Raw genomic sequence first — 26,129 nt, 5'->3', positions numbered from 1 at the left:
CCACCTCACAGAAAGGCTTCTATGACTGCATAAACTTTGACTTGCACAGTGGATTCAGTGAGTTCCAACAAAAGAAATCTCCTTGGAGAAGGGCTGAAGAGTCCAGTTCTCTCCATTATCCCCAGAACCTGGCAAAGAGGTACCCCAAGCCTGGTCAGTAGCTGGCACTCCAGGCCCTACTGGTTTGAGATGCAGGAACCAAAGCTCAGCTGTTTAAACCTGCATTTCCTGCACAGATTCTGAACTAACCGGCCAGCTCCAGCAACGTCTCTTTAAATTAGTGCCATAACAGTGGTGATTTGGCATGCACAGCAGTTTATAACCACCAGCGTTACGTTTTGCTGTGCAATGCTACCCCAGTCAGATGCATGTTGCAAGAGCAACCACAAAGGCTTTTTTTTTTTTTTTAATACATAAAAGCAGCCAGATCAAGTGGATAAGTTCATAAACAGTCCAACCACATGTTTAAAACTGACTCTCCTGCCACCTCGTTCCAGCATGCATCAGGTAATTCATCTCCACTGCCGTGCGAGTGCCTGCATTGTAAGGCTACATTTGTAGAGTTTGGGGTTTGGGTTTTTTTTTTTTAAAGATATGTTAGCATGTCTAGCCCTCCCGAACAGAAGCTAACAAATATTCCAGCAATGAAGGTTTAGTGGGAGTTTCTGGTGAGCAATTAGAGACAGCAGGGTTCTTCCCCCAAAGGGGATGGGCAGAGGGGGATTGCAAACAGTGCCTCCACCAGGGACGGGGAGGAGAGCTCTAGGAGTTGGTGTGTTGCGTTTTGTTGGAAGCTGAGAAGAGCAAGCAAGCACCCGTGCCCTAGCTCGGGCTTCAGTTTTGGGTCTGTAGGAGAGAAAAGATCTCTTTTGCAAGTGGCAGACTATCAGAAGGCAGTGGGAAGATTGGTCTTCAGCCAGCCAGTTTGAATACTTTTGAGAAACTGCATGAAACACTTGCGTTTTTCCTGGCAGGCTAAGCAGAGAAAAAAAAAAACATTGGGGAGAAACTGTATGGTGTCCAGTGTTTTGAGAAGGTTTAAGCAGCATAAGAAGTGCAGCTGCACAAGCATATTTGACGGTTCTGAAAGAACAGCAAGCTATTTTCCCATTTCTGATATTGAGGAATTTTATCATTGCAGGTCTCTTGTATATTCTGCAACTTTTAACTTTTTTTTTTTTTTAATAGTAAAAACTTTCCTTCTGTTCTGGAATACAATTTTTGGAGTAGACATTTTTTGGACTGTGCAAACCTTAGTGGCCCTGCAGGTTGAATTCTGCCCCCAATCTACAGAACCCTGGTCCCCCACCCTGCACAGAGTGATCTAGTGCTCCACAGGACTGGAAAGTGTGTTCCCCTCCTCTCCCGAGGGGGCAAAGTGCCTACTGCATATCCATTTGCTGTTCCAAAGCCCATTCTTTTTCCACCAAGTAATGTTTCCATGTTAAAGGGAGGTGCTTCTGGATGAAACTTCTCTCCAGTTTGTTAGCTTGGGAACTTATTTTGAGATTCATAATGAAGTCTTGACCTACTGGAACAGAGGGCACTAATCAGTACCATCTCTATGGGTAGAAGTGTGTCCACCTGGTTCTTTAACCTCCACAGCCATGAACAAGTTAGGTTTTTACAGTTTCTTCATGAAAGGAAAAAAAAAAAACCAAAAACAAACAAAGGCCAAAACCCCTGTAGTATGCAATGAAAATTAAAAACCACAGAACTGGAAGAAAATGGTATATCTGGCCAAGCTAGCTTATAGATGAAGATATTCTGATTTTGTTAACTGTTTCTGTGCAGGTAGTGATACCATTGAATACTTATTTTTTATTCTACCTTTTTTCAGTACTTCAAAGCGGATTACATTCAAGTACTGTAGGTAGTGAAAAAGCTGTTATAGTACATGGGGCTTCTGAGACCATACAGGTCCCTTCTTCAGGTATGTTACACCTAGCAAGTCTCCCGTTTTTTCAAGGGCTACTAAAACTGCACTCTCAAGGCACGTAGTTCAGTTTATCAGCTTCTTTCTTATAGTGTGCCTAGGAGGGATCCCTCAGAAATCATGTCTAGTATAGTTTAAAAAAAAAAAAAAAGGGTCTCCCCATTACAAAGAATGTAATATCTAAGAACAGAACAAAATGTAATACCAAAAGGGCTAGTAAACTGATGCTAGGACCAGAATGCAAAGAGTCCAGGGGCTCACCAGGCTTTCGATCCAGTCCCTGTGCACACGTTCAGTCCAGAGCTCTTCTGCTTTTCCCAAGGACCATCATCCACTGAAATCTCATAATAAGAGGCCCTATGAAGCGAGAAGGTAAAACGGGGTTTGCAGGATTTATAGTTCACCCTAAATAAGACAGAACATATTCCTGCATCAGCTGTGCAGTACTCAGATGGGCTTCAGGCTTCCAACACAGCAGAGAAACTATCAACAGTTCTAGAAGTACAGGCAACAGCAAGCTGGGTCAGCAAGGAATGTAAGGTTGATAAAGAGGACAGGCTACTGTTTCTCCTTCACCCAAAATCTCGTCAAGAACCAACAGGTGAAAGATACTGCAAGCAAAAAAACACTCTGCCTTTTGGGGGCTACATCTCTCTGATATAATTAGAACAAGATATACTGAATTAGATGTTATGTGTAACTAGATCCTCACTTACTGTATGGGGCATGGATAACACAATAAGTGAGAATCTAGTTAAACATAACATCTAATTCAATGTACCTTGCTCTAATTATATCAGAGAATCGTAGCCCCCAAAAAGCAGAGAGTTTTGCTTGCAGTATTTTTCAAGATGCTCCAATTTGTCTTAAGAAAATTTGGAAGGGGGGTTGTTGGGTTAAGCTCTACAAGCAAATATCCTTAGATAAAGCAAACGTAGAGCAGTTTATAAGATTGCTCAGTTGGTTAATGCCCCTTACTGGATTTCTAAACCCACTGTGGGAAGCAGCATAGCAGATAGAATCTTCCACTGTACATAGAGAAAACTTCTTACTATACAAACATTAAAATTCACATTTAATAATCTTTTAGGTGAGGTGTAAGTCATGGGTACACTCCAATTAATAGGCGATATGTACAATGCCTATTAATTGGAGTGTACCCAATTTGATATTCTGCTTTCTTCCATGAGTGGCCTCAAGGCAGACTGCGAACATTTTAACGAATAGTTAATAATACATTGATCAAAGGTAATTTACAATCACAATCACAACTGAATCACATTTACAATGAATAGCATTGGGAGGCCAGGGTGTATAACTTATAATCCTTACTTCACGGTTCAGGTAGATAAGTCGGAAAGACCAAGTGGCTTTAAGGGAAGGTATGACCACAGTGCCATGCCTTAGCTCTTTTTCTGAAAGTGACGTACAACAGCTTGAGGCGTAGGGGTAGTGGTAGCAGTACCTGGTTCCATATTTTTGGAGCATAACAAATGAAGGCACAAAGTCTAGCTCAGGGGTGGCCAACTCTGGCCCTAGAGAGCCACAAACAGGCCAGCTTTTCAGGATAGCCACAATGAATATGCACGAGATAGATTTGCAAACAACAGAAGCACTACATGAAAATCTCTCTCATGCATATTCATTGTGGCTATCCGGAAAAGCTGGCATGTTTGTGGCTCTCTAGGACTGGAGCTGCCTCCCCTGGTCTAGCTGAAACTAGAAGAGGAGAGGAGAGAAAAGCCTCACCCTGCACAAACATGAACTGTCAGAATCATTTGCCTCATGGTCTTCTCATTCAAGGTTACTTGTAATAATTATTATGCAATAAGAGATGCCCATACATTATACCTATTACAGGAAACAAGCTTACCAGTTCTAGAAGCTGTGTAACTGATGTAGTTTGTAACATTTCTTTAGTCTAGGTGTAACCCTGGTGATACTGAGCATTAACTTTTATAATACAGCTGGAGGCTTAGAATTCAGGCTATCATGTACATTCCTGGCCATTAACAGTCAGGGGGCATCTAAGCCACCCATGACTAATCCAGCAGTCAATCAGAAATAGCCAGCATACAGCAAATGTTCCATTCATTTACAGTACACAGCTGTTAAGAGTGTTCCTTTTTACCAGTTACCCTACAGAATTGTAAAATCATTGTAATAATGAAAACAATTAAACCTCAATTACTTCTTACTCAGAAAAGAGATTGGCACATGCTACTCACAGCATGGTTTTGCTTTCTCTATGCTCCATTGTGTGCAATAATTCACTATTAAAAAAGCAGTATAGAGATAGGATGCAGCTCGGATTGCCTATGGTTCATGTAGTAAAATGAGAGTACGTGAGCCACCTTCTACTGCTATAAGTCAGGAAGCCACAAACCAGCAAGGGATGTGCTGAAGGGCCTCCCATGGGCACCTGGCCCTTTTATGTTATAACAAAAGAATGGCTGAGCTCGAGGAGCAGATCAGGCAAGGGCCCTATGATAAAACACACTGGTTAGGAAGCAAGCTCTTTGACATGAAAATCGACAGCACATCACTGCACACCAGCCTCCGGCACTGATAAAATTAAAGGCCATGAAATGCCCAATAGCTGTTGCAGCACACACCGAAACCTTCCTTTAAAAGAAAACCAATTTTACAAAGATATAAAAAAGTTTTGTTATTGTCATATGATGGTGTGTAATGAAAGCATCATTCATGCTGAACTAATATTATGGTAAAATTGTCTTAATACACATAAATAAATAAAACTAACCACCAAACAAACCACACCTGACAACTGGCAGCTCAAAAAATAAAATTCTAAATATGAGAATGGTTCCCACTGCTCAATTTGTCACATTCTTTTCACAGTAATAAATCTGGGGCCACATTAATTCCTAGACATCAGCTCATTACATACACTTTTCAGCGTGTACCTTTGCATAACACAAAATCAGCACATTAAATCGTACAGCCATGCCATGTACCTGGATGAAAGAGACTCTCCAATGAAGACTTCGTTTAGCGCCCTGATGGGTAAAAGATATGGTCCTGAAACCTCTGCAGTCGCTGCAGGTAATGACAGAAAAAGCCAAGACATGTGAAAACTGCTCCTTACCAAATGAGACACCTAAAACACCTGACTGAAGCCTGACCTGCAAACATGCATTGCAAACAAGCCACATCTATAACAGCCTTTAAGAAAAACAAGATAGAGGGGGCAACTTTCAAAAGCCATTTCCTCATGTAAAAGGGCATTTGGGTGCAGGTAAAAGTATGCACACTGAGCGGAGGTGGGATTAGGGCCTAATGAAAGAGTATCCACAGAAATCTCTACAGTTGCCTTTTCCCCCAGGCACACTTTCCCTTTGGGAACTGGTGCAAAGCCTACAGGTAAAGGCACTCATGCACTTTGCATCAAAAAAACCTCACAGCTTTGAAAACACCCTCCTCCCCCAATGTACGTCGGCTATTTCATTTTAGAATGCTTCTATAAGAGGTTTTTGGACTTGATCTAATCCATTTTCAATGTTTCTGCTGACTAAAAATACAATTGCAATACTGGATTTCATTTCATTATCTTTATAGATCACTTTTTAATAAGCAAAAATTGAGGCATGTCAGGCTTTAAAATATACAACAAAATACAGCACACGGATTAACTGAAATAAAATAAATATAAAAATATCATGGAAATGTGTGTATCTGCACATACTGTTCGTAAAAAAGACTCACGAACTGTCAAGATAATCAATAAGGTTACAAAGCCTGTCTGAAGAGCCAGGTTTTGGGACTGTGCCTAAAATGAAACAAAAAAGCAGCTAGTCAAATCTCTAAAGACAAGACCACAATCATGGAGCAGCCACCAAAAAAGCCGTCTCTTGCAGGTCCCACTGATGGAATGGACAGTAATGGTTTTTTGAGCAGACCTTAAACACATGCCTTTAGTCATGAAGGACCAATTAGTTCTTCAAATATTCTGGGCACAGATCACACAGTGCTTTAAAAAACTGAAGTGAGAAGTCTGAACTGGTTCTGATAATATACCAGCAATCAGCGCAAGTCTCTTGGCACAGGCGCTTTGTTGTCTCTATCACTGGAATTAGTAAGAAATCTCACTGCTGAGTTTTGACCCCACTGCAGCCACCTGAGATGCTTTCAGGGAAATCAACAAACTGAATACAGCAGTCTTGTGTGGGCCATCCCTATTTATTATTTAATTAAAAAAAAAGTGTTCACTTAATTATCAAAGCAGCTCTAAGTGAAGTACAATAAAATCAAACAGGAAACAAAGCAGACAAACCAATACAAACCACCTATACATACAATCCAAATCCGTACAAAATAAATCTTCATTACCTTTTTGCTCTACCTTTAAAATAAGAGATTTGGGGAAGCACTTACAAACAAGCTCCTGCCACTTCACACCCTTTCCCCCGCCCACCCCAGATCTGCTTTTCTTACATAGCATTCCTAAGGCACAAATCCAAGGTTCTTCAATTAAGTGGTAAGCAATACATTTTACAATTCTTTACCAAGACAAATCAGCATAATGATTATTCAATATAAAATTGTGTTGCCTTAGTTTTAAGTAGGGCTTCTATTCTTAGGTGTTTATAAATTGTAAGTTTAGGTTTGGTTTTTTTTTTTTTTTAGTACAGGCTCTTTGAGAGAACCCAAAATCAGAGTTTATTGGCATTTTCACAGTGCAAGTTCTATAGCTTTTCTAGTTGAATTAAATACATACATTTGTACAATATGAATTACTACATCCGGGCAACTACACATGCTCTCTAAAACTTTATTTCACACAGAGAGAGCGCATGTAAAAATAAAGATTAGTATGTAGTAATTCATATCAAATGCAGTGGATTGAGTTGTCTGTGTTTTATACATAATGTGATTTAAAAGTTTGGCAGATTATAATGTAGAGATATGCAACGTTTTGGCTGCAATTTTGTTCTCAAGTAAGTGTAATATAAAAAAAAGCTTGAGAATCCGTGGTATCCCGGATGTAGGTAACCATAAAGTTTATTCAAAATGCCCGGATTTATTCAAAATGCCCGGATTTAGTGCGTCAGACTTAAACTGTGTATTGCACTGGTTGAAAGGGGTTTAAAAACTTGAGGTATAGCAGTGCAGAGAAACACAGCATTTTGATGACAACGTTCTTTTTTGAATAACGGTGAACAACTTAGCGAAAATTGATAAAATTTATGGGTACGTATTACTTGGAGAACTGTCTTCACTTTAATGTTTGGTAACGTTATGTTTGTTTTCCAATATATATTTACTGCATTTGTAGAATATAACAAACTGTTTGGGGAACGCCGTGAACGGGTAGCTGTAGGCAATTGAAGCTACGCCACAAAGCACGAAGATGCAGTATGTGAAAAGTGCAGCTTGGTTTAAATGATCTGGATGAAGGAAGTATGGGTAAAGTCTATATGAATGGTAATTAATTGTTATTCTTGTGTCTGTATTTTTATGTAATATGATGTGAATCTTCCGTGATTTTGGTATAAAAGTTCCAGCATTGTAAACTGATGGGAGAAGTATTAAGGTCTTTTTGAACATTGTTTTGCAATATTTTACATGTAGGTAAAAAATTTTTTGATGACTTCACAGTGAAAACAGGACCTATGGATACGTGAATCAGTATGTTAAAAAATTTTCTTTGCAAGAGAAGTCCCTGAAGAAGCCCTGGAATACAGGGGGAAACGAGGCTCTCGTCGGATCGTATTGAGGAATACATTAGAGAAACACTGGATTGGGTTTGGAAGATCTGTTTAAAATATTGAACCAATTGGACTTAAAATAAGGGAATGGTGGGTTGTAAAGTATACTGATCCATTGTATTTGTTTAGCAATACATAAGGAAACAAGTGAATGTTATAAGGCAATGTAATTATTGTCAAAATAGGAGAATGTTAATGTTTTTACATTTGTATGTTTTAGTGTGAATGAGAGTAAGATGATATTGGGTTAAAGCATGTAAGTGTGGTATGGGTATGAATGGTGTGTGAAGAGTAGTTTGTATGGGGTGATTTTTTAATGATGTTTCACATAGGTCCAGTGTAACTGGATAATAAAGTATTAGATTCAATTGGATTCAGACATGGTTTTGATGGTTATTGAATTACCTCCATTTTCCTATGATAGTATTTCCTAAGTTTTGGAGGGTATGCACAATGATTGTTTACTTGAAATAAGGCTGCAGAGAAATTTGAAAATATTCAAATCTAACCTGAAAACTTGGCTCTTTAAACAAGCTTTTTATAAAGATAAAAAGAGAAGGAGAAAAACAGTTGACTGATAAGGACTCACAGAGAAAACAGTTGGTTTTTTTTTTAACTTACAAGTGCATTTTAATGTTAAATTTGAACTGCTTAACAATTTCCTAACAAACAGATAAGCTTAACTTAAACAAATAGTTTATTGTACTAAAATGTTACCATACTATGATGGCACATGTTTAATTTGTAATCTATACCACTCATTTTTCTTTATCATTCCTTTCTGTAAACTGTTGTGATGGTTATCTAACTTAACGACGGTATAGAAGAGTTTTTTAAAATTAAATCTGCATACAATTACAGACCATAACTCTTGTTCAGAGAGTGACAGGACTTAGGTCATCAAGACCATGAAAAGTTTTCCCCTATGTTTATTGAGATAGGCTCCTATGAACTCTGTAGATCCAAAAGTTAATTTAATATGTAGTCATACGGCAACTCCACTGTTCTGTTAAATGTATTATTCCAATACAAAGTAGGGGTCCCCCAACACGGACCCAGTGTTTCACCCACTGGCTGCATCGGGAGGGCCAACACCGTGAAATCAAGTGTTCTTCTCAATATGTGGGAAAAAAAGTTAATATGAATAACGAGAAATGCAGAGTAACTTTTTAAAGTGCAGCACTAGCTCGTGTGGTGTTGGATTTTTGCAAATTGATGATGAATTCTAAGGATTGAAGTATTCTCTTCATATCAAGAGTAGAAGAACAAACTATAGATGGGCTCAACTTGATATGAGCCGGTTATTTAGGCAGGGAAGACAAATATGCCGAGACTACTGCAAAAGCATTTCATGAAAATGAGTTACTGAAAGACTGAAAGGGAGAACTTGATAATCATTCTGTATGGTAAAACAAAAATGTCCTGTAATTTTTGTGATTTGGAATATGCAATGATGCATCACTGAGTTCTAAAGTAGACAACCAGTCACTGACATCCAATTGCATGAGGATACACTTATTTTTCAGATAATTGATGTTCCCAAGCTCCAGGACAAGGCCGAGACTCCTGTCATTTTTTAGAATTAGAAAGTACTTAAAGTAGTTCTACTGCACTGACTGAAAATGGATTGATAATTCTTGTAAACATAGCAAATGGTGGCAGATAAAGATCCAAATGGTCCATTCAGTCTGCCCAAGAAAATGTTAGGGCTATAACTGCTGCTCCATGCAGGTTACCCCCATGCAGAAATGTTACATCTAAATTTACCACAGATCACCCCATTTCTTCATTTCCATCCTATAGCCACTAGTGATCCTCTGTTTATCTCATACCCTTTTGAACTCCATTACCATTTTTGCCTTCACCACTTCTAGGAGATGAATGCATGGAATACCCATTCTTTCTGTGAAGAAATACTTCCTGACATTGCTCCTGAGTTCTACAGCTTCTTTTCCATCATAAGAGAGGTTTGATTCCTGTTCTTTCAAGTAGTTAAAATATGTATATCTCCTCCATCTCTCCTCCAGAGAATACATATTTAGGACCTCCCATCTCAATTCTTTCGGTGCAGACCCCACACCATTTTGGTTGTCTCTCTCTGGACCACTTCTATCCTGTTGATCTTTTTTGAGACAGTCTCCAGAACTGAAGGTGAGGCCTGAATACATCACCACCACTTTTTCCTGCTGGTTAAGCAAGTTTGTTTACTGTAAACAGGGTTCTCAGTCGACAGCAAGATGAATTAGCAGTACAGGTGGGTGACATCAGAAGGCACCAAATGGACCCATCTCTCAGAGCTCAGTAAAAGCTTGAGAATGCATGGTGGTTCTCATGCATGCGCTCTCTCACAATGCCCTCTGTCAATTTTAGAGCATAGCAAGCTTTAGCAAGGTAACTGACACTCCAGGAAGGCAAGCAGGAAATAAGCATGACATTCATCCTGCTGTCCACACAGAACTTTATTTACACATTAGCCAACTTGCTTTTCTGTTGACAAGCAAGGCTGAATGAGCTATGATGTGTGGAAAGGCCCAAACTGTTTACACAGTGAAGCAAGTGAATAAAGCAATCTGGCCCCACTGGTGGAGCATGGCCTACTGGGTGAACAGGTTGCACAAAACTGCTTGTCCAAAATTACTGTTGTCCCTTGCATGCTGTCCAGACATTAGTGGGATATGAAGGTATACATAGGACAACCAAGTCACATCTTTGCAGATGTTTTCAAAATAAAGTCAGCCCTTAGGTGTGCCACTGAGTCGCCATGGCTCTTACTTGAGCCTTCAGAGAGAATGTGATTTCTAGTCCAGCTGGCACACAACATGTGCAATGCAGTTTGCTAGCCAATTTGACAGAGTTTTTTTGACAACTGCCACTCCCAGTCTATGAGGATCAAAGGCAACAAACTGAAGCCTTTTGATGAAGCAAAGTCCTTTTCAAATAGTAGGTTAAGGCCCTCTTACAGTCCAATGAATAAAACCTTATCACCTTCATGAATATGCGGCTTTGGAAAGAAAGCAAGAAGAACAATGGCTTGGTTTATGTGAAAAGACAACACCACTTTAGGAAGGAATGTAGGATACGTGCGAAAGAACACCCCCCCCCCCCCCCCCCCTTTTATCATGGAAGAACTGGAGATAAGGTGAGTAGTGCACCAAAGCTTGTAGCTCACTGACCCATCGAGCAGATGTGACTGTCACACTAGAGACAACACGTTCCACATGAGGAACTTCAAAGAAATCAACTCCAAAGGGTCAAATGGAGGCTTCACAAGTTGGGTCAAAATTACCTTAAAGTCCCAAAGCACTAGAGGCTTAGAGTGCCACAATCCTTTCATAAATTTGGATACCAAAGCATGTGTAGAAACTGAAGCATCTTCAGAGAATGTGCAGAATCCTGACAAACAAAAAGGAAAACAAGTAGCAAAGCAGGGCCCATAGGCTGCATGCGCACAAGTCCAGAGATCCAGAGTGGCACTAAACTGAAAATTTCTTCAGTTTGAAGTTGTAAGCCTTCCACAAAAGCTTCTTGGCTGAGATCACGATATCTTTCACTTTTTTAGGAGGAAGCATGAAAAACTATCATGCATTCAACATCCATGCCATAAAAGGGCAAGAGTCAGCAGATTTGGATGTCAGAGATGACATCCTACCCAGAGTGAGGAGGGATGGGGATGTGCCCATATCCAGTGAAATTGAAGGATGTTCCTATAACCTGAAGAGAAAGAGGAATTGCACTTGTCTTAAAGGTCAGGCTAGAGAAATGAGAATCGTTCTCACACAATTCCACAGTACTTTCTGAATTGTCCTTGCAATTAACAGGATCGTAAAGTAGGCATATAGAAGATCTGCATCCCAATGTAGCAGAAAAGCATTGGGAGCTGAGCTTGAGCTACTTGAAAGAAGGGAACAAAAAAAAACAAACAAACCCACAAACACTTTCGAGTTTTTTATTTTTTGCTCTTTGCAATTAAGAAAATTATCAGATGACCCCAAAGGTTGAACAGACTGCCCGCCACACCTACTTATATGGCAACCACTTGTGAGAAAGGAGGACTTGACTGAAGGGAGTCTGCCGGAATGTTTTGGGATCTTGGAAGTTATGTCGCTTGAAGATTAGCTCTGTTGTGGATAGCTCATATCCAGATTCAGAAAGCTTCTTGACAAAAGACTAAAGGAACCAGTTACTCTTACTTGTTTATGTATAACACAGCAAACTGTTTGAATCAAGAATCTCTTTCCTGCTAGAAGATAAAAGAAAGCTTTCAATGTATTCTGGATGGCACATTGCGCAAAGTTGATTTCAAGACAACACTCAACTAAGGACCATATTCCCTGGGTTTGAGCCATATCTGTATAAGCTCCTCACTCTCTAGTGGAGGCACTGGTGGACAGTCACTTAAGGAGATGGCATTCTTAGATGAAGCCCAACACCCAGAACTAAAGGCTTCAATCACCAAAGAGCTGACTTCATTCTAGCTGACACAATGAAGAAGTCTAATGGTTGTCACAGCTGATCCCCCTGGCACGGAAGGCCCCACTGTATATATGTCTCTCATATGCAATTGAGTGACTAGGACGACGAACTGCTGCTGCCATGTGTCCCAAGATGATAATGAATGATCCTGACAACTTAATTCCACTGCAGTAGGGTCTATAACAGCACTAGGACCCTTTCATATGGAAAGCAGAGTTGCTTACCTGTAACAGGTGTTCTCACAGGACAGCAGGATGTTAGTCCTCACATATGGGTGACATGAGGAGGATGGAGCCCAATCACGGAACACTTTTGTCAAAGTTTCCAGAACTTTGACTGGCACCTACTGGGCATGCCCAGCATAGCATCAACCCTGCAGCCAGCAGGGGTCCCCCTTCAGACTCGTCTTTAGTAAAAGTACATGCGAAAAATAAAATAAATTGTAAGTGAACCTAACTCCGCGGGGTGGCGGGCGGGTTTTGAGAGGACTAACATCCTGCTGTCCTGTGAGAACACCTGATACAGGTAAGCAACTCTGCTTTCTCACAGGACAAGCGGGATGGTAGTCCTCATATATGGGTGAGTATAGAGCTGAGGATGCCTGAGCATTGCACCAAATGTACCCAAAGACATGCAACAGGCACAAGAATTGGGGTGGAATTTGGTAGAGGGCATCCTGAACCTTATTACCGGGTTGGTGGAAGGATGTTGGTACCTCAGTTTGCAAATAAGTTGCACAGCACAGACTGGCCGAAGATGGAATCTTGTCTGCCAGCCTTGTCTAAACAATAATGGGCTGCGAAGGTGTGGAGAGAACTCCAGGTAGCAGCCTTACAGATGTCAGCAAGCAGCACCGAGTGTAGGTGTGCTACTGAAGTTGCCATGGCCCTGACAGAGTGTGCTTTAACACGGTCTTGAAGCGGAATGCCTGCCTGTTGGTAACAAAAGGAAATACAGTCCGCTAACCAGGAGGAGAGAGTCTGCTTACCCACAGGTTTGCCCAATTTGATGGGATCAAAGGAAACAAACAATTGGGTGCCTTCCTGTGGGCAATTGTACGGTCTAGATAAAATGCTAGAGCACGTTTACAGTCAAGGGTATGCAGAGCCTGTTCTCCTGGATTTGATTGGGGCCTGGGAAAGAAAGTGGGTAGTATAATGGATTGATTGATATGAAACTCCAATACTACCTTAGGCAAAAACTTAGGGTAGTACTCCGCACTCACCCTATCATGCAGAAGTTTAGTGAAAGGCGGGTAGGTAACTAAGGCCTGTAAATCACTAACCCTGCAAGCAGAAGTGATCGCCAAAAGAAAAATCACTTTCCAAGTGAGACAGCAGAGATCACAGGATTGGAGAGGCTCAAACAGCGGTTTCATGAGCCTTCACAAAACCATGTTGCAGTCCTAAGAAGGGGCCGGAGGGCGCAGTGGAGGTTTAAGATGAAGCAAGCCCTTCAAAATGTGTGTGACAAGGGGTTGTACTGAAATGGGTACATCCCCCACACCTTTATGGAAGGCGGCTACTGCAATGACATGTACCCTGATAGACGAAGTTTGGAGGCCTGACTCTGACAGGTGCCAGAGATAGTCCAGAAACCTCGGTGTGGGACAAGTGAAGGGATCGATGGACATGAAGTACACCATCCCGTAAACCTGTTCCATTTATGATAAGGCTGCCTCGTGGAAGGCTTTTGTGAAGCTACTAGGACATGGGAAACTGGCTCTGAAAGGTTAAGAGATTGAAGTATTAACCTTTCAACATCCAGGCAGTCAGGGAGAGGGCCTGGAGGTTGGGGCGACGTAGGCATCCGTCATTCTGAGTGATCAGAAACTGGTCCTTCCCCAGAGGAATGGCCGGTGTACTGATAGGTCGTGAAGAATTGGAAACCAGACCTGGCGTGGCCAATGAGGGGCTATGAGAATCATTAGCCCCCTGTCCCTTCGCAACGTCACGAGAGTCTTTGAAATGAGTGGAAGTGGAAGGTACCCATAAAGGAGACTGCTGGCCCACGAGAGGGAGAAAGCATCTCTGGGGTGGCAGTGTTGGCTGTGAGTGAGAGAGCAGAAGTTCCCTACTTTGTGGTTGTGAATTGATGCAAAGAGGTCTATGTGAGAGTAACCCCAACGTTGGAATATTGAGTCCGTTACAGTGGGGTTGAGGGACCACTCGTGCGGTTGAAAAGTGCGACTCAGCCTGTCCGCCAACACATTGTCCACTCCCGGCAAGTAGGTGGCCCTGAGGTACATCGAGTGGGAAAGGGCTTCCGCCCATATCTGTGCAGCTTCCTGACACAGGAGGTAGGAGCCCGTTCCCCCTTGCTTGTTGATGTACCACATGGCCATCCGGTTGTCTGTTTGAATCAGGATGACCTGGTTGGAAAGGTGATCCTGAAAAGCCCTGAGAGCATATCTGATTGCACGAAGCTCCAGGAAATGTATCTGGTGTTTGGCTTCCTCTGGAGACCAGATGCCCTGAGTTTGCAGGTTTCCAACATGTGCTCCCCGGATGAGGTTGGAGGCATCTGTTGTCAAGCTTATTTGAGGTTCTGGAATCTGAAATGGAAGGCCCTGTACCAGATTGGATTGGTTTGTCCACCAAGCTAGCGATAGCCGGAGCTGTTTGGTGATGCAGATTGCGGAGGATGTTGGCTGAGAAGACTGAGTCCACTGCATTACTCTCATGAGGAGGCGAGCCATAGGAGTGACATGCACCGTGGAGGCCATATGACCCAATGATATCAGGAAGTGACTTGCAGTTGAATGTTGTCGAGGCTGCAGCTGAAGGGCCAGAGAAGCGAGAGTGAGAGCTCTATCCTGAGGCAGGAAAGCTTTCACTTTTAGAGAGTGTCCAAGTCGGCCCCTATGAACAATAGAGTTTGCGAAGGAACTAGCCTAGATTTTTGATAGTTTATGAGAAACCTTAGGGAGATCAGGGAATGCAAAGTGAGGCGAAGGGACATTAGTGCACCTTGCCGAGATCAGCCATTCGTCGAGATAGGAGTCAGTGTCCATGTCTATCCCTGAGGTAGGCTGCTACCACCACGAGACACTTGGTGAAGACGTGTGGGGCAGATGCTAGCTCGAAAGGTAACACTTGATATTGGAAGTGTTTTGGGCCTACTAGGAATCGCAGGAATCTGCAATGTGACGGAGTGATTGAAATGTGCATGTAGGCATCCTGAAGGTCTAGAGAGCAGAGCCAGGTCTCCCCTTTGAAGAAGGGGAAGTAGAGAACCCAAGGTCACCATCTTGAACTTTTCTCTTTGTAGGTATTTGTTCAGAGTGCGAAGATCCAATATTGGGCACACCCCACCTGACTTTTTTGGTATCAGGAAATACCTGGAAAAGAACCCTTGCCCCTGTTCTGAGAGGGGCACTGGTTCTATTGCTTGGAACTGGAGGAGGAGGGAGACTTCTTGGTCCAAGAGTGGTGAATGATCGGATGTTCCCCACGTCAGTCGAGGCAAGGAATCCGGTGGGACAGACAAAGTTAAGGTGGTAACCTTTGGACACTACTGCAAGTACCCACTGATCTGTGGTGACTGTGTGCCATAGGCTGGAGAAGTGGCTCAACCGGCCGCCGACCGGAATGGTTGGAAGTACTGCTCTCTAGAAAGGAGTCAAAAACCTGCCGCTGCACCTGGTTGAGTGGCTGGCTGAGAGTTCTGCCCTCTATGCTGCCTAGGATGGCCTTTTTGGTAAGGCTTAGAAGGCCAATCCCTGGATGCTGGGGGATAGTATCTCCTCTGCCGGTAGAATTGTCTCTTAGAATCCCTCTTAAAAGATCTTTTGGATGAAGAAGAGGAATCAGAAGGCAGTAAGGAGAGCTGGCACAGAGTCTGTTGGTGATCCTTGAGCTGTACGCCACTGCTTCTTGAATCTTTTCACCGAAAAGATTATCCCCCGCACAGGGCAAATCAGCTCATCTGTCTTGCACCTCTGGTCTGAGGTCTGAAGATTTCAGCCAAGCCCATCTCCTTGCACTGATACCGGCTGCTGTCACCCTGGAAGCGGTGTCAAAGATGTCATACGCTGATCGTACTTCATGCTTGCCAGCATCTAAGCCCTTTTGTGCTAGGGCATGAAGTTGGTCCTTGAACTGCAAAGGTAAGGCCTCAGCAAAGTCTTGAATCTTCGTGAACAAGGCCCTATTATATTGGGTCATGTAGAGTTGGTAGGATGCAATGCGAGAGATGAGCATTGATCCATGGAATACCCGTCTTCCAAATGCATCCAGGAACTTCTGATCTTTCTCTGGGGAAATGGATGAATGAGGTTTGGAGCATCTGGCCCTCTTCTGGGCTGACTCTACAACCACAGAGTGATGATACAACTGAGTTTTTTGAAGCCAGGGGCTGACTGAACTAAGTAGGTGGCATCTGCTTTTCGGTTAACAGGTGCCACCGAGTAAGGTTGCTCCTAGTTCCTCTTCAAAAGGATGTCATGAATAGGGATGGACAAGATTTCCTTTGGAGCATTGAGAAATTGTAGAAGCTCTAGCATCTGGTGTCTAGAGTCCTCTTCTGTCTGAAGCTGGAATGGGACTCTTTCAGACATCTCCTTTACAAAATTAATAAAGGACAGGTCCTCTGGAGGAGAACACTTCCTTTCATCAGGAGGGGAGAACTGAGAAGGTAGATCATCAGAATCCTCTGACGAATTGTCGGTCCAAGGATTATAAGGGTTATCACCAGCTCCCAAATGCTCTTCAGAAGGAAGTAACGGAGTTATTCCTGAAGGCCCTGGCCTGGGCATCGATGGTCCCAAAGGTGGAATGAAGAGCGGAGTTTCTTCATCTACTTCTGATGACAAGGGAATCAGCGAGGAAGGAGTCTGGTCCTCTGGCGAAACACGGGAAAAACACGGAACGATGGCAACGAGCATCGATGCAAGATGGGCCTCGAATCACCACCACAGGAGAACTGACTGCGAAAGGAAACTTACCCGAATGCCAAAAACTCTACTGGGGCATTACAGGGAGGCACCAAGAGGGTCCTGGCAATGGACTGAAAAAAAGACAGCGAAAAACTGCAATAAGAAAAAGTTTTTCATGAGGCAAAAAGCCAAAAGTTTTAGAACTCAATCAAAATTGCGAGGCTCACACTCTGTAGAAAGAGAGACACTGAAGAGGGACCTCACATGGACACGTGGTATAGGGCATACTGAGCATGCTCAGTGTGCCTAGTCAAAGTTTCTAGAAACTTTGATGCAAGTTTTCCGCATCAGGCTCTATCTGATGTCACCCATGTGTGAGGTCTACCATCCTGCTTATCCTCAGAGAAACACTTGTTTCTCCTCCAAGGCAACATCTCACAAAGATGACAGAGTCTTCCTCACTGAGCTCCCCAACTGTAGTCAAAGGCTTGCCTGAATGTCAAGGGCTATCCTCTATGGCCGATAAGTCTACCCCCAGTATAGAGCTGGGGGGCACCCATTTTGGATGGAAGAGGCATCAGAATCCCTCTTCTGTCTTCAGGGAGGAAAAGAAGTTCTACAACTCAGTAATTCAGTTCACCAACTGTTGAAATCTTTGGGCTGATGTTGGGAAGAGACATCCTCTGAGACCAAAATAAGGTCCTCATCTGGTTATTGAAGAGCTTAAATGCTTGGCGCTAAAGAAAATGAGGGCTCTGAAATACGCCACACCAATTTTGCAGGGCTCCGCTGTCAAGGCTATGGCCTCCTTGCTGGCAGAATGACCTCTGGTGTGTCTTGCTTCAATCCATAGGAATAATGGAAGGAATTGGGGCTGTTTCCAGCATTCTGCACTGAAGCAACTAACAGTTCTAGATGCACAGGGATCAAGGAGGTTGGGAATGGTATTCCAGCACCGTATAGAATGAGGAGACTTTGGGTGCAGCAACAACCATTAACAGTACCAGAGGGCCCCCAACCATGGTGCCTTGTAATTATTTCCTCTTCAGCTCCAAAGAGCTATGCCTCAAGGACAAGCCCTGCTTAGGCGCCGAAGATCATGTCTTTATCACTTTATCACAGAGCTGCCAGCACAGAAAAAGGGGGCATCTTCATCAAAGTATTGATGGGAGGAACAGCAAGAACATAAGGAGGCCTCACTTCAAGAAGAGGAGCAGCTCCAATGTCCAGGCTAGAGGATGTATTCCTTGACAATCATCTGAAGGATCCTACTTTTTCCAGGCCAGATAATACTGGTCCCTGGAAGTGGAGTAGCAGCCTAGTGGTAAGAGAAGCAGCTACGAACCAGGGAAACCAGGGTTCAAAACCTGTTGCTGCACCTTATGACTTTGGGCAAGTCACTTCACACTCTGGTGCCTCAAGTACAAACAAATTGTAAGCTCTCTGGCGATAAGGAAATACCTACAGTGCCTGAATGCAATCCGCTTTGAAGTGCCGAAAAGCAGAAAAATAAAACAAAAAATTCTATGGCAATTGTAGCAGCTTACCACTTTGTGGTCTGGGCACAAGCACCTATAGCAGATCTCACAGCTTCAGTGATGGCCATCTAGCACCCAGAGTTAAAAGAATTGAAGTTGATCACTGGCTTCTTCTTGGGACTCTCGCCAGAATTTGTGCAACTCCATATTATCTCTACCTCTAAATAGATATATCTCTCTATATAGATATATATATAGATTATATATATAAAATTTGTGGAACTCCCATCATATATATACATTTTTTATTTTATTTTTTTTAGTAGCACTGAGTACTGTTGAAGGGCTGCCTAGGCAGACAGAAAAATTTATGAAAACTAATTTGAGAGGGTCACATGTCCATGCGGAAGCTCAAGAGAATCTGAAGGGTTCACGAGGCAGAGCGTGTGGGAATCACTGCACATGCTTAGTAAAGCTTTTCACTGAACTCAGATAGGTCTGTTTGGCGCCATCAGACGTGTCAGAGCTAGTTCAGCCCTGCTTGTCGATGGAGAACTATAGTGGGAAAAATAAAGTTATTTAGCTGCATAACTAGAAAAAAAAACCAAAAAAAACTTTAAGCAGCCATGGATCCCAAAGAGCAAGTCTGACAAGGCCAACAGAAAAAGCCTAACAAAGTAGTTGCAGGGCTGCTACAAATGTGGGAAGCCCCATGCATTCTTAGTAAAAACTTCAAGATTTTACCACATAGTTTTAAAATACGTGCTGACTGGCTTCAAACATGTTCATGTGTCCCAGTTCGATAGATGAACCACTTGCCTTCAGAGGCTAACCCAAATTTTGTTCCATGAATGAAATAAATAAATAAAAAAAAGCCGCCCAACCAGCATAAAAACAGATCTTAATTTTATTTCAGTTACTAATGGAATAAATAGCTTTTCTAATTTGCTTTAAAAGAAAAGAAATTTAGTACACATCCAGGAAAAAAGTTAACTTTTTATGCATACACTTGACTTTTCATTATAAAGTGGCAGAAGAAGGGTACAGAATAAGACCTCCATCTCACACTTTATCCGGTAGTTTGCACACAAAATTCTTGGGAGACTGTGGAACTAATGTATGGACTGGAGAGGGGGAAATCCTCTTTATTGTACTTGCCTAAACCACATACCCTTCCATCCATGGCTCTTTAGTTTATAAAAAAAAAAAAAAAAAGTTTAAAAAGGAGAAAAATGCTTTCCAAAACAAAGAAAATACAAGCGTTCAAAAGTGAATGACAACAATTGTGTATCTTCAACTTACTATGCTCATGGAGAATCAAATGAGCCCTGCTATGCTGTTCCAGGCTTAGCTGCTGTTCATGCAAATCCACAGGGGTGAGATTTATACCAGTTCCTTCAAGATAGATCCGGATTCGCTGACGCCACTGCCACCTGATATCAATATAAGAGAATAAATTTCCAGCCACAATGATTTAGATATAATGTTAAATTAGGCTATGCTTTGTACACTTAGCTGGTTTACACATAGGAGAATAATGAGGCACGGGCTGTGAGTTATTTACAGTAGTGAAAATTTATTTTGAACACTTTACCCATGTAAACCTAAGTATTCTGATTTTACATTTTAAGCAACTGAAATTAAAGATTTTCAGTGTCATTTACCTTTGACTTGGTTAAGTAGAATGTTTAATCTGCCAAAATCTAGTCAATGCTAATACAGTAAAGTGTATTATCTAGACGTTTATGGCATGACAGCAGCTGCAGAAAGCAGCATAGGAGTTTGCAGAGTTTTCACAATAGATAAGAAAAAATCCATCAACCATGAGTTTTTATTTATTTTTAATAAAGACAAAATCGGGGATGGATCCAGTTTCTTGGTACAGCACAATCTGCACATGGAGGATACTGAGGATCAAAGAAATAAGAACATGCCATACTGGGTCAGACTGAAGGCCCGTCAAGCCCAGTATCCTGTTTCCAACAGTGGCCAATCCAGGTCACAAGTATTTGGCGGGATCCCAATCAATAGATAGATCCCATGCTGCAAACACCCAGGAATAAATCAGTGATTTTTCACAAGTCTATCTGGTTAGTAATAGTTTATAAAAATTTTCCAAACCCCCCCCTTTTTTTTTTTTTAAACTCAGCTACGCTGCCTTTATCACATCCTCTGGTAATGAATTCCAGAGCTTAATTGTGCACAGAGTGAAAACATTTTCTCCAATTTGTTTTAAATGTTCTACTTGCTAATTTATGGAGTATTCTGGGAAGACTAGATGGATCATTGGTCCTTTTCTGCTGTCATTTCAAATTTTCTATTTATATCCTCTAGCTTTACATTTTGTGAAACAGTAAATAACAGATTCACATTTACCCGTTCTATTCCATTCATGATTTTAGAGACTTCTACCATATCTCTTCGCCCCCACAAGCATCTCTTCCCTAAGCTGAACTTCTCTAAGATGAACTACCCTAATCTCTATAGCCTTTCCATTCCCTTTATCATTTTGGTTGCCCTTCTCTGTACCTTTTGCGGTTCGAATATATCTTTGAGATGTGGCAACCAGAACTGTACAGTGTACTATAGGTGCAGCCTCACCATGGAGTGACAGGGTATTATGACGTCCTCCATTTTACTCTCCAGTCCTTTCCTAATAATACCTAACATTCTAATTGCTTTTTTTTTTTTTTTTTTTTAAAACACCGCAGCACACTGAGCTGACAATTTCAATGTATTGTCCACGATTATGCCCACATCCTTTTTCCAGGTGGTAACACCTAATATGGAGCCTAACATTGTGTAACTATAGTATGGGTTATTTTTCCCCATGTGCAACAATTTGCACTTGTCCACCTTAAATTTCATCTGCCATTTGGATACCCAGTCTCAAAGTCTCGCAAAGTCCTCCTGCAATTTCTCACAATATGCTTGCAATATAACAACTTGGAATAATTTTGTGCCATCTGCAAATTTGATCACTTCACTCGTACCCTTTTTCAGATCATTCATAAAATATATTAAAAGGCACCGGTCCTAGTATGGATCCTCTAGGCACACCACCGAGAAAACAAACCATTTAATCCTACTCTCCATTTCCTATCTTTTAACCCAGTTTGCAATCCATAATAGGACACTGCCTCCTACCCCATGACTCTTTGTTTTTCTTAGGAGTCTCTCAGGAGAGCCCTTTTTCAAACTCCTTCTGAAAATCCAAATACACCATATCCACCAGCTCACCACTATGCACATGTTTATTAACCCCGTCAAAATATATATCAGACTGGTGAAGCAAAACTTCCTTTGTGTAAACCCATGTTGGCTATGTCCCTCTAAACCATGTCTTTCTATATGTTCTGTGATTTTATTCTTTAGAATAGTTTCTATGATTATTCCCAGCACTGAAGTCAGAACACCAGTCTATACTTTCCCAGGACAGCCTGAAGCCCTTTTTAAATATAGATATCACATTGGCCACCTTCCAGTCTTCAGGTACAATAAACTATTAATGATAGATTACAAATTACTAGTAATAAATCTGCAATTTCGTTTGAGTTCTTTCAGAACTCTGGGGTGTAAACCATCGGTCCAGGCAATTTACTACCCTTTAGTTTGTCAATCTGCTCTATTATATCATCCATGTTTAGTGTGATTTGTTTCAGTTCTTTCAAATCATCACTATTAAACATTGTTTCTGGCATGGGCATCTCCTCAATATCCTCTTCAGTAAACACAGCAATAAAATAATTTAGTTTTTCCATTATGGCCTTGTCTTCCCTAAGTGCTCCTTTTACTCTTAATCTTCTTAATGGTCCAACTGACTCCATCACAGACTTCAGTTTTTGAAAAAAAAGTTCTTTTGGCTAAAATAGCTTCTTTCACTTCACCTTTTAACCATGCTGGCGATCAACCTCTTCTAATGCATAGAATACATCTGGTCTGGGCTTCCAAGATGGTATTTTTAAACAATTATTATTTTTAATCTTTATAGATGAAACTTTTTTTTCTAAATACTTTCCTTATTTTAACAAAGTTTCCCTTTTGAAAATTAAATGCTAGAGCAGTAGATTTAATGTCCTTCCTCCAGTCATTAAGTTAAATTGGATCACATTATGATCACAGATGCTGAACAGCACCATTACCTCTTACACTAAATCCTGTGTTCTGTTAGGAATTAGGTCTAAAATGGCTCTCCTTGTTGCTTCCCAGGCCAACTGCTCCATGAAGCTGTCATTCGTTACATCTAGAAAAAAAAAAACCTTACCTCTCTAGTATGTCCTGATTTGAACCTTCCCCATCAATTTTGGGGTAAGAGAAATCTCCCATTATTATTGTGCTGCCAAAATTTGTTAGCTTCATTAATTACATAAGAACATAAGAAATTGCCATGCTGGGTCAGACCAAGGGTCCATCACGCCCAGCATCCTGTTTCCAACAGAGGCCAAAAGAACCTGGCAATTACCCAAACACTAAGAAGATCCCATGCTACTGATGCAATTAATAGCAGTGGCTTTTCCCTAATGGATTTCTCCTCCAAGAACTTATCCAAACCTTTTTTGAACCCAGCTACACTAACTGCACTAACCACTTCCTCTGGCAAATTCCAGAGCTTTATTGTGTGCTGAGTAAAAAATAATTTTCTCCGATTAGTCTTAAATGTGCTACTTGCTAACTTCATGGAATGCCCCCTAGTCCTTCTATTATTCGAAAGTGTAAATAACCGATTCATATCTACTCGTTCAAGACCTCTCATGATCTTAAAGACCTCTATCATATCCCCCCCCTCAGCCATCTCTTCTCCAAGCTTAACAGCCCTAACCCCTTCAGCCTTTCCTCATAGGGAAGCTGTTCCATCCCCTTTATCATTTTGGTTGTCCTTCTCTGTACCTTCTCCATTGCAACTATATCTTTGAGATGCAGTGACCAGAATTGTACACAGTATTCAAGGTGCGGTCTCATCATGGAGCGATATAGAGGCATTATGACATTTTCCGTTTTATTAACCATTCCCTTCCTAATAATTCCTAAAATTCTGTTTGCTTTTTTGACTGCTGCAGCACATTGAGTCGACAATTTTAAAGTATTATCCACTATAATGCCTAGATCTTTTTCCTGGGTGGTAGTTCCTAATATAGAACCTAATATCATATAATTACAACAAGGGTTATTTCCCTATATGCAACACCTTGCACTTGTCCACATTAAATTTCATCTACCATTTGGATGCCCAATCTTCCAGTCTTACAAGGTCCTCCTGTAATGTATCACAATCCGCTTATGATTTAGCTACTCTGAATAATTTTGTATCATCCGCAAATTTGATAACCTCACTCGTCGTATTCCTTTCCAGATCATTTATATATATATATATATTGAAAAGCACCGGTCCAAGTACAGATCCCTGAGGCACTCCACTGTTTACCCTTTTCCACTGAGAAAATTGACCATTTAATCCTACTCTCTGTTTCCTGCCTTTTAACCAGTTTGTAATCCATTTCAACATCCATCTGTTCATTTTGACCAGGTGGAGAGTAGTATATCCCCATGGCTATACTCTTCCCAATCATACATGAATTTTCACCCAGAAAGATTCTGTATATTTAGTCTCTTGCAGGATCATGTTGTATTCTATGCCATCTGTAACACAGAACAACCCCCCCCCCCCAACACACACCAAGCTGATCCACCCTATCATTGTGATATAATTTGTACCTTGGTATAGCTTTGTCCCATTGGTTACCCTTCTACCAAGTCTCGTGATATGCCAATTATGACTACCTCTTCATTCAGTGCTATACATTCTAAGTCTCCCATCTTACTTTTTAGACTTCTGGGATTAGCATTCAGACAATGCAGGGTATTTTTTTTTTTATTTGTACACACAATTTCCTTCACAGTTAACAGCGATAGTTTGGAATATTAACTCAGGTGGTTCTTTACTTATAGGCACATAGGTTCCAATAAAAGCAAAAATAGCCCATTTCTTTAGTTTCCTTTGAAGATACTTCCCCCGAACCATGCACTGCTGAATGACTGCCTACCTTCACCCCATTTTCTAGTTTAAAATCTGCTCTCTCTCCAACAGCCTGATTCTACCCTGGTCAAGGATAAGCCCATCACTTTGGAAAAAGGTTCCCCAGTTCTTAAATATTAAAGCCCTCTTCCCTGAGCCACTGTCTCATCAAAAAGGCAAGAATAAAAGAGGAACTGTTTACAAGGGAAGAAGGCTCGTATCCCGCTGACATGGTTGAGAGAGGGCTGGGGGCAGGGAGGTATGAGGATTCCGGACTTGGCTTTTATAATTTGGCAGAGAATTTGAAGATCATCCGGGGTTGGATATTAGGCCATTCGCCCTATGTTAACATCGCTGCTGAGCAAGTGTTGGTGGCACCCCTAGGGCCTTCCAGTTTCTCTGCAGAATCTGGAGTTGCTGGAATCAATTAGGCGCACCTGGCTCCGTATTACCAGAATGCTGGGTGTTCCCCATGTGTGTGCTTATCTGGTGCCCATTCGGGGTAATTCCACCTTTCCCCCTGGCTTACACTCACAGGCCTTTAGACTCTGGGCAGATAAGGGTGTCACTCAGCTTGGGCACATGCTGGATGGGGAGGGGGAAGACGCTCACCTTTCCGGCCCTGAGGGATTTATATAGTTTACCTAGCTCCCAAGTGTTCGCGTATTTACAGATACGACACTACATCCACTCGATCCTCCCCGAGGCCCGTCAGTCGACAGTTTTCCAGGCACTGGATAGGCTTCTTTTATTTGACAAGCCTGGTCCTGTGTCATTATCTTTGTATCACAAGGGACTTAGGAAACTGATATGGCCGGATGCATGTGCTATATTAGCGGAGTGTTGGAGCAGGGAAGGTGTAATAGCCCTGGCTCCTTCCACTCTGTCTTCTTGTTTTGGCCACATATCAGTGGTGACAACTAATATGTACCATCAGGAAATGCAGTTTAAATTTTTACATAGAGCATATATTACTCCTAATATTATGTTTCTGGCTAAGTTATCAACATCAGCAACCTGTGTCAAATGTCAGGTGGCTACTGGGACACTATTTAATCTGTTCTGCGAGTGCCCCCTGATTAAAGCCTTTTGGAGATACATAGCCCGGTATTTGGCGGACCTTTTGGATATGGACATTCAGATCTCTCTAGAAGTCTCTCTTCGATTGCATTTCCCCATTGACTATTTGGGGTGTTGGACCTAGTTTGCTCGTCAGTAAAGCTGGCTTGGTGGGGAAACATCTCAGTCTCGTTCATTGGAAGGGATCCGACGCACCTACATATTGGCTGTGGCAGAACGGTTTGTATCGCATGATGTCCATGGATCATATGATCTCTGGAGCGTCCCCAATATACCGGCGCCATTTTCTGCAGATCTGGGACTTATCTTCACTCATTGCTGCATCGTTCCCGCAGTCTTATTTGAATGCCTGACCAGTCTTTGTATCTATATGGCACGTCCTTATAAGCTTTTCTGGTATAATCGGGTTAGCCTGGGGGAGGGGAGGTCAGCTTAATTGTTGTATTGTATGCAAAAAATGCTGTCTGTGATGTGATGACCTGCAGGGTAGCAGATTACCTGCTCTGCAGGAGGTTCTGTTGTATTCAATACAATAAAAACCGTT

General features: G+C 41.8%; 1 protein-coding gene across 5 annotated transcripts in view; it reads right to left on the bottom strand.

Annotated features, from left to right (window-relative positions):
- Positions 1-26,129, bottom strand: part of NADK2 (NAD kinase 2, mitochondrial) — a 159,704-nt gene that overhangs the window by 35,783 nt on the left and 97,792 nt on the right. For 3 of the 5 annotated variants that reach the window (XM_029578776.1, XM_029578813.1, XM_029578787.1), the window contains 3 exons: positions 19,795-19,925; positions 4,915-4,996; positions 2,198-2,341 (listed from right to left, as the gene is read on the bottom strand). In XM_029578776.1, coding sequence (XP_029434636.1) covers positions 2,198-2,341; positions 4,915-4,996; positions 19,795-19,925 — 357 coding nt within the window. The remainder of the gene's footprint in view (positions 1-2,197; positions 2,342-4,914; positions 4,997-19,794; positions 19,926-26,129) is intronic. The other 2 variants (XM_029578796.1, XM_029578805.1) reach the window with 1 other exon arrangement.

The sequence above is a fragment of the Rhinatrema bivittatum genome, chromosome 1, assembly GCF_901001135.1.
Source record: "Rhinatrema bivittatum chromosome 1, aRhiBiv1.1, whole genome shotgun sequence".
Lineage (NCBI taxonomy): Eukaryota > Metazoa > Chordata > Amphibia > Gymnophiona > Rhinatrematidae > Rhinatrema > Rhinatrema bivittatum.
The sequence above is the reverse complement of the archived record's forward strand: the minus strand, read 5'-3'. Positions and strand labels throughout refer to the sequence as shown.